Source organism: Narcine bancroftii, chromosome 2 (genome assembly GCF_036971445.1).
Source record: "Narcine bancroftii isolate sNarBan1 chromosome 2, sNarBan1.hap1, whole genome shotgun sequence".
NCBI classification, from domain to species: Eukaryota; Metazoa; Chordata; class Chondrichthyes; order Torpediniformes; family Narcinidae; genus Narcine; species Narcine bancroftii.
Genome location: NC_091470.1, coordinates 176,575,201 through 176,591,865, shown reverse-complemented (window position 1 = coordinate 176,591,865; position 16,665 = coordinate 176,575,201). Strand labels below are relative to the sequence as shown.

The 16,665-nt window shown below is 46.2% G+C and overlaps 2 protein-coding genes across 2 annotated transcripts in view; both read left to right on the top strand.

Annotated features, from left to right (window-relative positions):
• LOC138754642 (microtubule-actin cross-linking factor 1-like) overlaps window positions 1-7,671 on the top strand; it is a 42,398-nt gene extending 34,727 nt beyond the window's left edge. The window contains exon 8 of the mRNA XM_069919191.1: window positions 3,309-7,671. Within this exon, the coding sequence (XP_069775292.1) occupies window positions 3,309-3,316 (8 nt within the window). The 3' untranslated portion in view covers window positions 3,317-7,671. The remainder of the gene's footprint in view (window positions 1-3,308) is intronic.
• Window positions 7,672-9,196: 1,525 nt separating this feature from the next.
• Window positions 9,197-16,306, top strand: LOC138754641 (uncharacterized). Its single transcript, XM_069919190.1, has 2 exons — window positions 9,197-15,692; window positions 15,798-16,306. Exon 1 carries the CDS (start codon window positions 14,963-14,965, stop codon window positions 15,503-15,505), a length of 543 nt encoding a protein of 180 aa, XP_069775291.1. The 5' UTR covers window positions 9,197-14,962; the 3' UTR covers window positions 15,506-15,692; window positions 15,798-16,306.
• The last annotated feature ends 359 nt before the right edge of the window (window positions 16,307-16,665 follow it).

The window sequence follows — 16,665 nt, the reverse complement described above, 5'->3', positions numbered from 1 at the left end:
GGGAAGAGGAGAAAGAGAGGGAGTGAGGAAGGAGTTGGAGGGAGGATTGTCAATGACGGGGGAGGAATAGAGGTTAAGGAGAAGGACAGGTGAGGGGAAGGAGGGGGAGAGTTTTTGAGAAAGGGGGAGTGATAGAGGGTGAAGGGAAAGATAGGGAGAGGTAAGAGAGGGAAGGAGACGGAGACGGAAGGTGTGGGAGGGAGAGTTGATGCGTAAGTAGGAGGGATATTGGGAGGGGAAGAGGAGAGGGAGGGAGAGATGTTGAGGAAGGCAGAGGGGAAGGAGAGCGAGATAAAGGAGAGGGAGAGTTTTTGAGAGAAAAGGAGGGACAGAGTGTGAGTGGTGGAAGAGGAGGAGTGGGAAAGGGGAAGGAGAGGGAGAGGGGAAGGAGAGGGAGAGTAATGCAGAGGGCGATGAAGGGGAGGGATATTGGGAGGGGAAGGGAGAGTTTTTGAGGAAGGCAGTGGGATATATGGAGTGTGTGAGGAGGGAGAGGGAGTGGGGAAGGAGAGGGTTATGGAGGGAGATGTAAAGGAAGGGTGAGGGACATAGGAAGAGGGTGAGGGGCAGAAGAGAGGGTAAGGAGAGCCGGAGGGAGAGGGAGTGTAGTCGAAGAAAGATGAGGGATGGAGGGGAAGGGAGAGGGGAAGAGGAGTGGGAGAGGGTGGGAGAGTTGTCAAAGAAGGGAAGGGATAGGGGGAGAGCGTGTGAGGAAGAGGAGATGGATAGGGGAAGGAGAGGAAGAATGAAGGAGATGGAGGGAGGATTGTCGAGGAAGGGGGAGGGATATAGGGAGAGAGTGAGGGGAAGGAGAAGGAAAGAGAGGGAGATGGAAGGAGTGGGAGGGGGAGTTGTCGAGGAAGTGGGAGGGATATAGGGAAATGGTTGGGGAAGAGGAGAATGAGCAGAGAGGAGAAGAGGAAAGGAGAGTGAGGGTGAGTTGTTGAGGAAGGGGGAGGGATAGAGGGAGAGGCTGATGGGGATGTGGAGAACGAGCAGAGAGGGAGAGGAAAGGATTGGAAGGGGGAGTTGAGGAAGAAAAGGGAAAAAGGGAGAGGGTGAGAAAAGGAGAAGGGAGAGGGAGGGAGAGTTGTCGAAGAAGGGGTGGGTTAGAGGGAGAGGTGATGGCGAAAGGGAGAGGGGAAGGCGAGGGAAAGGAGAGGGAGGGAGAGTGGTTGAGGAAGGGGAGGGATAGAGGGAGAGTGTGATGGCGAAAGGGAGAGGTGAAGGCAAGGGGGAGTAAAGGAGGTAGGGAAACTTGTTGAGAATGGGGAGGGAAAGAGGGAGAGGGTGAGGAGTGGAGGAGAAGGAGAGGGAGGGAGAGTTGTTGAGGATGGCAGAGGGATAGAGGGACAAGGTGAGTGGAAGGGGAGAAGGAGAGGGAGAGGGGAATAAGAGGGAAGGAGAGTTGTCGAGGAAGGTGGAGTGTTAGAGGGAGAGGGTCAGGGGAAGTAGAGAAGGAGAGGGAGAGGGGATAGATAGGGAGAGTTGGCGAGGAAGGGGGAGGGATATAGGAGGAGGGTTAGGGGAAGAGTAGAATGAGCAGAAAGGGGAAGGAGAGGGAGAGTAAATGAGAGGGAGGGAGAGTTGTTGAGGAAGGGGGAGGGAAAGATGGAGAGGGTGAGGATCAGAGGAGGGAGAGGGAGGGAGGATTGTCAAGGAAGGGGATGGGATGTAGGGAGAGGGTGATGGAAAGAGGAGAATGAGAGGGAAAAGAAAGGGAGAGTTGTTGAGGAAGGGGGAGGGATAGAAGGAGTGGGTGGAGAGGGAGAGGGGAAGGAGATGAAGAGGAAAGCAGAGGGAGGGAGAGTTGTCGAGGAAGGGGGAGTGATAAAGGGAGGGTCAGGGGAAGAGGGAGCGGGGAAGGAGGATGAGGGATAGTTGTCGAGGAAGGTGGAGGGTTATAGGGCGATTGTGAGGGGAAGAGGGGAAGGAGAGGGAGGTAAAGTTGTCGAGAAAGGGGAGGGATATAGTGAGAGGGTGAGGGGAAGAGAAGGGGAGGAGGTATAATTGTCGAGGAAGTTGTAGGGTTATAGCAAGATTGTGAGGGGGAAGTAGAGGGAAGGAGTAATGTCGTGGAATGGTAAAGGATAGAGGGAGAGAGTGAAATGGAGAGGGGTAGGAGAGGAAGAGGAGGGAGAGGAAAGAGCAGGGAGGGAGAATTATTGAGGAAAGTGGAGGAATAGAGGGAGAGGGTGAGGGGAAATGGAGAATGTAAGGGAGAGGGATAGGAGAGGGAGAGGTAAGGAGAGGGAGGGAGAGTTGTCAAGGAAGGGGGAGGGAAATATGTAGAGTGTGAGGGGAAGTGGAGAAAGAGAGGGAGTGGGGAAGGAGTGGGAGGGAGAGTTGTCGAGAAAGGGGGAGTGATAGAGGGTGACGGGAAGGAGAAGGATTGATGGAGAGGGAGGGAGATTTGTCGAAGAAGTGGGAGGAATATTGGGAGGGGAAGAAGAGAGAGGGAGGAAGAGTTTTTGAGGAAAGCGGAGGTATATAGGGACTGTGTGAGCAGGGAGACTGGGAAAGGAGAGGAATGGATAAGGAGTGAATTGTAAAGGAAGGGGTAGGGATATAGGGAGATGGTGAGGGGCAGAGGAGAGGGGAAGGAGAGGGAGAGGAATGGAGAGGGAGGGAGAATTGTCGAAGAAGGGGAAGGGATAGAGGAGGAGGGTGAGGGGAAAAGTAGATGGATAGGGGAAGGAGAGGAAGAATGAAGAGGGAGGGAGAGTTGTCGAGGAAGGCGTAGGGATATAGGGAGAGGGTGAGGGGAAGGAGAGGGAGAGGGGAAGGAGAGGGAGAGGGGAAGGAGAGGGAGAGGGGAAGGAGAGGGAGAGGGGAAGGAGAGGGAGAGGGGAAGGAGAGGGAGAGGGGAAGGAGAGGGAGAGGGGAAGGAGAGGGAGAGGGGAAGGAGAGGGGAAGGAGAGGGAGAGGGGAAGGAGAGAGAGGGTGAGTTGTCGGTGGGATATAGGGAGAGGGTGAGGGTAAGAGAAGGAGAGGAAGAGGGGATAGAGAGAGAGAGGGAAGGTTGTTTAGGAAGGGGGAGGGATATAGGCAGGGTGAGGTGAAGAGGAGAGGGAGGGAGTGTTGTCAAGGAAGGGGGAGGTATATAGGGAGAGATTGAGGGCAAGGGGAGGGAGAAGGAGAGGGGAAGGATAGAGGGAGATGGAATTAAAGGGTTTCTATTGTCTCTGAATCTAGAGGAAAACGTGAAGATGATTTTGAGCTAAAAACCATTGGTCGTCTTTGCGTGATCTTCCTCAACTCTCTATTCATCTCTTCCCTTAAATGACTTTTGTTTCCTTTGCTTGTAGATTCGTGAAGCGCAGAAGGGAGGACAACAACTTGTGCTGGAAGTCGAGCTGGAAGCAGGACCAACAGTCAATAAGGCAGCGACACTTGGAAAGACAATCAACATGTTCAGGTATTTCTACATCCAGTCCTGGAGGATCTCAACAAAGTTCAAGCAAGATTTGTGCCAACACCTAAAAATTCGACAACTCCAAGGAAAATGTAGTGAACAGATCCAACCTTTGTACACGTCATTCATCACCTACACCAATGCCTTTAACTCTGCATGAAGGAAACTACTATGGGACGCCCCTTCTAGTATTAGATGAACTGAAAAGTACGTACGGATCCTGAGACTCTTCAACAAAGGCATATGACCACAGTCATCTTCAACAAGAGTACGTGGGAACCTTTTTGCATGGTGAAGAGTAAACAAGGATCCGTGTCAGGTCACTCGCCTGAGTGCTACTGGTACCATGTAACCCAGTACGACCTGTTGCATGGTCGAGTGGTCGGCGACTAAACCGGCTCCCCCACCGGGCTTGCCTGGTGAGGAGGGTGGCTAGACACCCTGCAGGATGAAAAACAAGACCTGTCAAAGGGCGGATGAACCATGGATAGGCAGGTCTGGCAAACCATCATCTGAGAGGGAACAACAACCACCGAAGCCAGCAGATGTGCAGAAATAGAAGATGAGAGGAGAGGCCATACCAACCCAAGCCTGATCTGCCATCTGGAACAACCTGTCCTGAATGCAGAAGAACTTTCAAAGGCAAGATTGGTCACAGAATCCACTTGATAGCAACGAAGATGAAAAAATTATGACAGACAGCGCAGAATTCAAACTGAGGTCCAGTCCTGACCACTGGCCATGTAAAGGCATTGCCCTAACCAATAAGCCAACCATGACACCCTGTCGCCTCAGAGAAGATGGCTGGAATCTCGAGCGTCTGGAGGAATCGACGGTGTCAGGCAGCAGTGGGGAGGGGTCGGGGATCAGCAGCGGCAGTGGGAAGGACTCAGGGATCAGCAGCGGCTCCTCCCACACACCCCCACACGCAACCCCCGACACACATACGCCCCCCACACACACTCGTCCACACTTATTCTTTGAAAAACTTTATTGAATATTTTCAAATTACATAAATTAAATCAAATACATATAAAATAACTATAAACTGTATCCTCTCCCCGTTACTAATACAATAAATACCAAAAAAATAAAAAAAATAACCAAGATAAAGAAAAAAAAAACACCACCCCCCCACAAAACCTTAGAGAAATGTATCAAATATTCCCAGATTGGTGTGCCAACCTTTCAACATTGATTTAATTTCTAGAGCCATGTGTTTCAAGTATAAACCCCACATATCAATAAAAATGAGTAATTACTTCTTAAATTATATGTTAATTTTTCTAAATATAGACAAGACTTCAATCCATTTTGCCATCTTTGCAAGTTTATATTCTTCCATTCGACAGCTATACATTTTCTCGCTTCTGCTAACCCTAATCTTAAAAAAGCCAAATATGGTTTAGGCATTTTTGAATCAACAAATGGAACATTAACATAACCCAACAAACACATTTTTGGATCCATCGAATATCCCTTTTAAACAAATCCCTCAAAAATTTTATAATTCCCTCCCAAAAATGCTTAATTTTCTTGCACAACCAAACTGAATGTACAAAAGTAACTTTTTGCTTTTTACATCTAAAACATAAATCTGTTAAACTGAATCCATATCTCTTCAATTTCTCAGAGGTTAAATATAAATGACGCAAAAAATTCAAATTGACCATACTTTATACCTCACATTAATTCACTTGGTAACACTGTCAACACACATTTTTGACCATTCCTCCCATGTGAAAACAATATTTAACTCTTTTCTCATTTCTCCTTTACCAATTTCTCCTGCAACAACCTATACATATCAGAAATAAAGCCTTTTTCACATTTATCTGCAATTAAAAATTCAAATTTCTTTTGACCTGATAAATTTATTTCCTTACCATAATTCCTCTTTAAAAAATCTCAAAGTTGGTAATAAACAAAGAATCTGATGCAATACCTTATCTTTCCTGCAACCTTTTAAATGAACAAAACCTCCCTGCTTCAAAACAATCTATAACATTCACTCTTCCTGTAATTTCCCAATCTTTTAAGTAAGGATTCTATCATGAAAAGGGAATTAATTTATGCTGACATAATGGTGATCTTATCAAAACTATTCAGAGAGAATCTAGAATTAAATTGCGATTGTACCAATTGTTCATTATATGTCAAAAAATGGATAATTTAAATTCTTGTAACAATAAAGAATTCCATTTATAAATCAAATGATTAATATTTTCCAAGATCTGACCCATCTCTATCTTTGCCAATCTAGGAGATTGTTCAATATCAAATAACCAATTAATAAACTTCATCGGTGTCACCTCATAATACTTATAAAAACAATGTAATTGCAAACCACCCAATTCATAATGCCAAGTCAATTTTTGGAAAGAAACCCTCGATAATTTACCTTTCCATAAGAATAACCCAACTATGCAAGGAATAGATTGATAAAAGTATTAGACTCAAGGATAAATGTTCATCTTTCTGCAATTCACTCTTCCCATTAAGGTCAATGGTAAATCTTTCCACTTATCTAAATCAATTTTAACCTTATTTAATAAAGGGACATAATAAAAAATAAATAATTCATGATCATTTTTATTTACAACTACTCCTAGATATTTAATTTTATTTGACCATCTAAATTTAGTAATTTTCATAATTTTTTAAAATTCATCAGTAATATCTCGTTTATATAATTTCTCCATTCTTCCTAATAGCATTAATTGTCCTTGATACTTGCTCAGTTTTAAGTGGCCATGCCAAAACCTTATGCACTCTTTCTCCCAATTGATAATAACATTGTTTAGACTGCAAAATCATTTTCTCTTATTTATATGTTTGTATGTTATTATTACGTAATTTCAATTTAGATAATTTTAGCTTATCATCGTCTGTACAATTTTTTTGTAATTTTTTAATCCAAGCCTTCGATTTCCTTTTCTAAATTTAAACTTTTGAATAAATACTGTTTTTCTATCTTAGTTGGATAGCTAATAATTTGTCCCCTCAAATATGCTTTTAAAGCATCCCACAAAATAAATTGACTTTGAACTGAATTTTCTTTCATTTGTAAATAAAAAATAATTTGATCTCTCATATACTTAGTGAAATCTGGTCTTTTGAATAACTTTTCATTAAACCTCCATCGATAAACTGTCTCAGTTAATTCAGATCCTAAGCATTGAACCAATAATAACGAATGATATGAGAATAACCTACTTTTATATTCTGCAAAATTAAATCTTCCTTGTAAATGCGCAGAAATCAAAAATACATTTATCTCGAGAAAGAATTTAGCCGAGATGAACAAAGTGAATAATCTTTCTCAGTTGGGTTTAATTTCCTCCAAATTTCCACTAAATTTAAATCCTTCATCATCTTAAGCTGTCTTTTTACCATTTTAGTTCTTTTAACAACTTTTGGAGAATTTGTCCAACAAGGAATCCAAACAACAGTTAAAATCTCCTCTGACTAACACATTCCCTTCTGCCTGATTCAAATTTTAAAATGTCCCTGAAATAAATGTCTGATCATCTTCATTTGGTGCATAAACATTCATTAAAGTCCAACTTTCAGAACAAAATCTTGCAGTTAACTATCAGTACTCTTCCAGCATTAGCAAAAAAAGAATCCACAGCAACGGATATTTTTTTATTAACTAATATCGCCACCCCTCTAGTTTTCGAGTTTAATGAAGACGAAATTACATGTCCTACCCAATCTCTCTTCAACTTCAAATGTTCTTTTTCGGTCAAATGAGTTCCTTGCAAAAATACAATATCTACTTTTAGCTTCTTAATATAATCTATAACACGTTTCCTATTTATTGGGTGATTTAAACCCTTAACATTAACAATTGCAAAACTTAAATTACTTATTACAACTTACACAATGGCACCCAATCTTTCACAATTAACAAACAAAAACCTTCAACAAACAATAAAAAAAGACTTAAACCACCCCCCCAAAAAAACTGCAACACCCATACACACTCCAGACACATACCCCAACGCATCCCCCCACAATCATACTCCTCCCATACACACACCCTACACTCAACCCCCAATACATACACCCCAAACAATCACTTCACATATACAAGCCCCGACTCACACCCTCCACAATCACACACCTCCTACATGCAAACCCCACACACACATACACATCCAGGAACACACCATCACACTCACAAACTCCCACACATACACTCTGCACACACACACACAACACACACACACACACACACACACACACACACACACACATCCCCCATACACATACTCCCCCACACACAACCTCTGACAGATATACACACACCCTCCCACACTCACACACACCTTCAACACACACACTCTACAAACAACACCCAATGCACCCACAGTCCCCCCCCCCACACACTGCTCACCTACACATATACCCCGACACACAACCCAGAAAAACCGCCCACATACACCCCTCACACACACCTTCTAACATGACCACCTCCCACACACAACTCACACAAAATCATCACCCAGCCACACACACCACACATACATGCACACTCACACTCACCCGATACAACCCCTAGACAGATAAACCTCCAACACACATAGCCCCACATACACACCCAGCACATGGATGCTCCTCCAAATATGCACCACCGCACTCATACCCCTGCACTCACATCCACACACTCGCACCCCCCCCACACTTGCAACCCCCACATTCTCACCCCAGCACACACCCCCCACACACACCCTCACTCACAACACACTCCCAATCATGCCCCTACACACTCCTTCCCTCACATACACTGCCACACTTATTTCTCCACACAGACACCCTTGACACAAACATTGCCAGAAAAATCCCACCATGCACACCCGCTAATGCGACCCAGCACAAACACCTTCCCACACAAGTCCCTCACGCATGCACTCCCACTCACATGGCCCTACACACACATCCTGACCCACATACCCCTACACACACACACCCCATAAACACACCCACACACACACACACTCCCTCATACAACCCCCACACACACAAACCCGCAAATCCACCCACCCACACCACCCCACACTTATTCCCCCACACTCATGTGCTCACACAGACATACACATATTCCCTCCACATACATCCCACACACACACCAACCCTCCATATGCAAACCCCACACAAACCAATATCCCAAACCCACACACACACCCTCTATATGCAAACACCCCACACACACAACCCCACTCACAAACACTACACAAGCACAAACCGCCCCAACACACAATCCCATGCACAAAAGCCAAAATAGCGCCCATGGGGGAAGTGAGGGTGTTGGTGCAGTCGCTGACCCAGGGGGAGGGGGGGTTGATGCCATCGCTGATGCACGAAGGGGGTTTGGAGCCGTTGCTGATGGAGTGAGGGGGGGTTGGTGTCATCGCTTATGGTGGGAGGGGGGTTCGTGTCATCGCTTATGGAGGGAGGGGGGTTGGTGTCATCGCTTATGGAGGGAGGGGGGGTTAGTGTCATCGCTGATTGAGGATGGGGGGGTTAGTGCCGTCGCTGATGGAGAGAGGGGGGTTGGTGTCATCGCTGATGGAGGGAGGGGGGTTCGTGTCATCGCTTATGGAGGGAGGGGGGTTGGTGTCATCGCTTATGGAGGGAGGGGGGGTTAGTGTCATCGCTGATTGAGGATGGGGGGGTTAGTGCCGTCGCTGATGGAGAGAGGGGGGTTGGTGTCATCGCTGATGGAGGGAGGGGGGGTTGGTGTCATCGCTGATTGAGGATGGGGGGATTGGTGCCGTCGCTGATGTGTCAAGGGGGGCGAGATGACATCGTCATTGACAAGGATGGGGAGGGAAGCAGCGCTGACAAGCGGTGTGGGGGCGCACGTAATGCCTGCCATGCCCTAATACGTTGGTGCCCCACACAGACACTGACACACACACTCACCCCCCCATGCACAATCACGCACTAACACACACCCCTCACAGACACACACCCCTCACACACACAATACACATAAGCCCCACACACATCCCTCATACCTACCCACACACATGCCCACCCCCATACACATCCCTCATACATACCCACACACAGGCCCGCCCCCACACACAAACCAACACACCCACTTACACACACCCATCCCTCACACACACCCCACACTAACATACCATACACACACCCACCCCCCACTCACCCCACTCCACACACACCCAAACCCCACAAACACATGCCCCTCACAAACTCACACCACACATAACCCACATACACCTTTAATACACACACCCACACACACACCCCACTACACACACCCCTCCACACCACCCGTCCCACACACATTCTCACCCACACACTCAGACACCACTACACAACCCACTACACTCATCCTCAAATACAACATACACACACCCCCCACACACATACTTATACTTACACTTCCCACACATAACCCCCACACTCCCACTTACACACACACCCCACACACCCACTTCCCACACACACACACCCCACACACACCCCCAAGCACTCATCCACACACAGTCACCTCCCATACTGACCCCCTGCCCTCACACACACATCCACACTCCAATAGAATCTATTTCCTCCCTCTCCCCTTAATCCGTCTCCGAGCCGGATTCTCGAATTAAAAGTAGACTTTGTTCCTGGATGAATATAATATATGTCTGGAAGTTGGGTTTTAGAATGAAAGGTTCTGAAAATCATTCAGGAAAGATCCCCCCAACTATTTTGCCACAAATTGGAAGATGGGCTTTTATATCAGCGACATGTTCTATCAGTGAGATAATTTTGTCGAGTTCCTTCCATTTGATGTCGATGTTGTGCTTTGTACCAATGTTCTGTATATATTTGTTCATAGGTGATATATTTGTACATGTTTGTTCGCTCTTCTGTATATATTGTATATATTCTGTATATACCTTTTCACTGTAAACAAAATCCCCACAAGCGTGCACACACACACACGCTCCCACACAAACACGCCTACACACACTACCACACACACCCACACACATTCCCACACAAACCCACAAACATACAGACGCACACACACACACACACACACACACACACAAAAACACACCCTCCCTCACACCCCAAACACACGCCCACACACATACCCACCAAGCACCCACGCACATATACCCCACACACATCCACCACACAATCCCACCCACACACACCACACACATCCCCTCACACATTCCCTCCAACACCCCAATACCCCAACATGCATCCCCCAAGCACACACCCCAATCCTACACAACTCCACACACACACCCCAACACACACACACACAGCCCGAACTATTTTGTGGCAAATTGGATGATGAGTTTTATATCAGGCACGTATTCCATAAGTCAGATAATTTTGTCGAGCTCCTTCCATTTGATGTCGATGTTGTGTTTTGTACAAATGTTCTGTATATATTTATTCGTTGATGATATATTTGTATATATTTTTTCACTGTTCTGTATATATTCTGTATATATTGTATATATTCTGTATATACTTTTTCACTGTAAACAAAAGCCCCGCATATATGCACACACACACACTCTCCCATACACACATGTACACACACGTACACACACACACCCAAATACCGACAGACACTCCCACACCCTCACACAAACACACACACATTCCCTCCCTCACATCCCTTCTTTCAAACACCCACACAAATACACACCTAGAGGCAACCACGCACATATACCCCACACACATCCTCTCACACATTCCCTCCAACACCCCAATACCCCAACATGCAGCCCCCAAACACACACCCCAATCCCACACAACTCCACACACATACCCCCACACCCACATACAACCCCAACTAATTCGGGGCAAATTGGAAGATGTGCTTTTATATAAGGGACGTATTCGATAAGTGAGATAATTTTGTCGAGTTCCTTCCATTTGACGTTGATGTTGTGTTTTGTACAAATGTTCTGTATATATTTGTTCATAGATATATTTGTATATATTTGTTCACTCTTCTGTATATATTGTATATATTCTGTATATACATTTTCACTGTAAACAAAACCCCTGCATACATGCACACACTCAAACACACACTCTCACACATACACACACACCACACACACCTAAATACCGACAGACACTCCCACACCCTCACACACACACACACACACCATCCTTCACACCCCTTCTTACACACGCCCACACACACACCTACCCACTGGCACCCACGCACTGTATATATTTCTGTATATATTTCTTCGTTGATGATATATTTGTATATAGTTGTTCACTCTTCTGTATATATTCTGTATATACTTTTTCACTGTAAACAAAACCCCCACATGCACACACCCACACACACACACAGACATACACATACACACACACGCACACACACACGCACACACACACACACACACACACACATACACACTCTTCCACAAACACACCCACACAATGTTCTGGGTCCCTACAAGAGGGGCAGGACAGGCAACTCAATGTTCTGGGACCCTCCAAGAGGGGCAGGACCGGCAGGTCAATGTTCCGGGTCCCTCCAAGTGGGGAGGACAGGGAGGTCAATGTTCTGGATCCCACCAAGAGGAGCAGAACAGGGAGCTTAATGTTCTGGGTCCCTCCAAGGTGAGCAGGACAGGGAGGTCAGTTCTGGGTCCTACCAAGAGGAGCAGGACTGGCAGCTGATTGTTTTGGGTTCGATTGTTTCAGTGGGGAGGAGGGAAGAATGAGGGTTGGTTACATTGCAAGTCAAGGAAAATATCCCAGCTTTCCTCAGTCAGGATAAATTAGTGGGCTCCACTGCTGAGGATTTGTGGTTGGAGACAAGGAATAGAAACGGGATGACCACATTAATGTGATAGGAAGGGAAAATTGGAGGAGCAAATTTGCAGAGAGACAGAAGCATCTGTAGCAAAGCAAATTCTGGCAATTGGTGGGTTAAATTTTCCCCATACTGACTGTCCTCCCATACTGTAAGAGGGCTGGATGAGTTAGAATTTGTCAGATGAAAGTTTTATAAATCAATATAGAGGTCGGAACTCGAGAAAGTACAATATTATATCTCCTATGAAGGAATAAGACAGGATGGCCCCTTACAGCAGTCACTCTTTGCGAGCAGCTCTGAGAAGAATAATCAAATATTCCCATTTAGAGCTCCTAAAAAATCAAACCAAAAATGAGAAACATTAAATCAGACTGACCCAACAGGACGGAGGGCCTAAGGTCGCTTGGAATCAGCAGAAGCGATAGAATAGGCAATCTCCGTCAGGCTGAGGGACCTTGAAACACTTCACGCTAGTACAAAGTAAACTGGATGAGAGGGTCCTTGCAGAGTAATGGATTGGAGTCAATCCACAGGACCATCAGAGCAACAGAGAGGATCACTGGAGTCTCCCTCTTCCCCATCAGTGTGATCTAGCAGGATCCTTGTCTGAAGAGGACATGCCAAATCCTGGAGACGCCCTTTGACCCTGCCCACAGCATCTCTCAGCTGCTCCTTTCAGGGAAGAGAAAGGAGGATCAGAGCCAACAGCACCAGGATGAGGAACAGCTTCTCTGCAGGGGTCGTGAGAAGGTTTAACCACCAGAGGAACTGATTCCACTCACCATCCGAGGCTCTCACTGGGACAAAACAAGACTTACTGATCTATTTTTATGGATGAAATCCTTGTCCTGCATATGGATTGCCTTATGTCCAGTTGTGTGTCTGCGGGTTTTGCTCTTTCCATGGGTTGCCCTTGTACAATCAGATGCCAATCAACTTGACTTTTCATGCTCATCCCCAGCAGCAGAATCACAGAGGTCTCTCTGATCGATGGGCTTTTCCTGGAGATACACCCACAGGCTGACATCCAGAACAGCTGGAAAAACCATCATTTCCGTCTTTGGTCTGCCCGAAACTTTTGGCGTCTTTTAACACCCCAAGATGTCAGTGAGGGATCGCTGCTGACTGACACATTCCAGGCTGAAGGGGGACATGCTGAGCGATGCACTGAGGCTTATTTCAACCGATGCGAGTAGGTGATGGGGAAGGACTGCAGTCCACTATGCATTGATGATCTGAGACGAAGGGAAAGCCCCACATAAAACAGAGGAGGAGGAGCGACAAGGTGACAAGGGTGCAAACAAAGAACACATGTAAAATGTTCAATGATGGAAATGTATGGACATGATACGAAGGGCTGAAAGAGACTTGGAACGGGGTTCTTTCTTGTCGATCATTTATTGCAAATAAAGTCTTACACAAAAGGCCGAGAAGCAGCTAAGGTTCTTCTTTCCACACAGATCTACTCTTTCAGTCCTCTAATTCTATGGGCACTGTCGCAGGGTTGTAGCTCCCAGTTGTTGGATAGGGTGACACCAAGTGGTAGCTCCAGGTAGTAATGAGGATGCCATCAGGTGGTTCCCCTCACCAGCGCCAACATCAGTTCTTTGTAACACAAATAATGATGAGTGAAACACAGAAGTCTGCAGACGCTGTGATTATAGTTAAAAACACACTGACATGCTGAAGGAACTCAGCTATTCTTTCCAGCATTCAGGCTGAGCCCTTCTTCAAAGAATAAATAGAGTAAGACAGAAGCAGGAAATCTCAGAAAGGATCAGAATTCTGGCTAGGGGACTAATCCAGCCCAACAAAAGGTGTTAATTGGATGTGATAAGAGATGAGGTTTTTCATAGCATGCCGAGCGACCACGTGGTAAGGCGGGCCGAATCACTGTCCCAGTCAGTTGGTAGAAGATGGCGCAGGCCCCCCTTCCCTTCTCAGGAGAAGCATGCGTTTGGCAACACACGTTGCCTGGGAGATGTCGCCACATCCTGTTTGCACGTCGCTGGGTAGGCAGCGACTCCGCAACACACTGACATCACTCCCCTAGACCAGCGCACCCCAGAGAGGAATGAGGTTGTCCCCTAAAAGCAATCGAGAGGTTCACGTAAAGTCAGTTACTGGTTCAGCTCATGCTGTGTGGAGGTGCTTCATTTTAGGAGCACCACCATTCTCAGCCACTACAAGACCATGAACAGGCTGGCAGCAAGAGAATGGGATGGGGAATTGAAGCAGGTGGCCACTGAGAGATCCCCGCTCTTGCGGCGGACATGGAGAAGTTTGTGTTTATAGGATAGCTATAAAGCTCGATGAAAATGCAACCAGTAGAGGTTTGACTTACCCACAGGCTTCCAGAGAACAGATTGGGAGAGAAAATACAAGTCTTTAGGCTAGCAAATCTTCCAGACAGGGATCAATGATCAATTCTTCCCAACAGGGTCCCAGGCCCCAAAATCTGTGAGGCCTTCCTTGATATTTTTAACACAGTAGCGCTAACTGATACCGATCGAGTAAATGAGCTGCCGAAAGGCAGCCCATTCATAAATTGGTTTCCCACCCAAACACAGCTGATTGAGATGTGAATTGTCAAAAACTATCGTAAGCATTCAGTAACCTTAACAGCACCAGCCCAGTGCCAGTTTGACATTGTTTCTGCCCGGAGTTTTCGCCCACCATTGTTCACAGACGAAGGCGAATGCTGCTTCTCAGTCATGGTGACACATGGGTCTCTCTGGTGGTTGAACAGATCCCAGGGCGCTGAGTTCTGGAGTAATGACCTCACCAAATTTGATGATGATGAATGGAGGAAATGCTTTCGTATGTCGCGTGGCACCTTTCACTTCGTGCTGGAACACTTAGAACCTCACCTGAAGTCGCATAGACCAGGCGCAGTGACCATGGAGCCAGGATTTCGATCAGCTGTGGCCCTGTGCTGGTATGGCACCCCTTGTGTGTATCGATCCATCAGTACCATCTTTGGAATAGGCATCAGCACCGTGTGCATGGTGGTGCAGGAGGTGATGGCCGCCTTGAGGAAGTTCCTAGGTAAACGTCTCATCTCCCTACCAATGGGAACACGTTTCCAGGAGACCAATGACAGCTTTGCGCAAAGGGGATACGCAATGTGTGTTGGTGCCATTGATAGATCATATATTCCCATTATTTCCCCCAGCGTGCAAGCTGTAGCCTACTACAATTGCAAAGGGTGGCATTCGGTGGTTCTGCAAGCGGTGGTCGACCACAGATTCTGGTGAGCTAATCCCTTATTGGTCTTTATCACATCACATCTCAATGTTTATAACTTCACTGTGCTTTCCATTCATGTTGCAGCTTCTCAGATGTGTTTGTTGGCCGAGCAGTACCCATGATGCCCGAGTGCTTGCCAACTCTCCTCTATATAGAAAGGCAGAGGACCAGGGCGGATACGTATTCCCACGTGACGTGAGTGTTCACCCTACAAAGCTCCGTGTGTCAATCTTATGAATACTTATTGTGTCAATGTTCAGATGTATGAATTAATGACATTCTGCATTGTTGTGCCTGTAGGTGTCCAAGGATGTTAATGGAGTGGAGGTTCCTGCGCATCTTCTGGGTGATCTGGCATATCCCCTATGAACCTGGCTGATGAAGGGGTTCACACAGCACTGAGTACTGTATCTGGATCAGCTAAGATGTAACAAGGCCCTTAATTCTGCAAGGATAGTGGTGGAAAACGCGTTTTGCCGTGTAAATGGCTGCTGGTGGTGCCTGTCCAAGCATCTGGATATCTCTACCACCTTAGTCCCAGATGTTGTGTTTGCCTGCTGTGTACTGCACAATATATGTGAGATTAACAAGGAAGACTTCCTGTCAGAGTGGACATTGGTTGAAGCAGATGGTCCTGCACACATTAGCCAAGATTGTCACGATCTGCAGGCCCATGGGCACCAGGCCATCCATTCTGCTATTTTATCCATCCTGTAAGGGTATGTCCCTGCCACCCAGCTCCCCAATTTCCACAACTTGTTATGTGTTCTCGTGAAGGAACGGTTGCATATAAATGAGACTTGTGTGCTTGTCAAAATGTAATAAAAAACGTTTTTTTAGAAATCTTATTGCTTCATAAATATCTGAGGTAGATATCGCGATGTAAACATTTCACATTATGCTTAAACTAGATGGAAACCATGGAATGGACAAATCACAGTGTAAATCCACTTCACACTTGAACAACGCAGAACAAAAACAAAAACGGTAAACACAACAAACACCTCCACCCAGCACCACAGCATCTCTGTGCTGCGCTGATTATTCCTCTCGGAGGAGGGTTACCAAGTTCGCTTGGCAGACGCATCCTGCGCATTCAGGTAGCCACCTGACAGCCCATATTGCCATAAAATGCAGCTTTACAGGCAAGGCATTTGACCACCTAAAA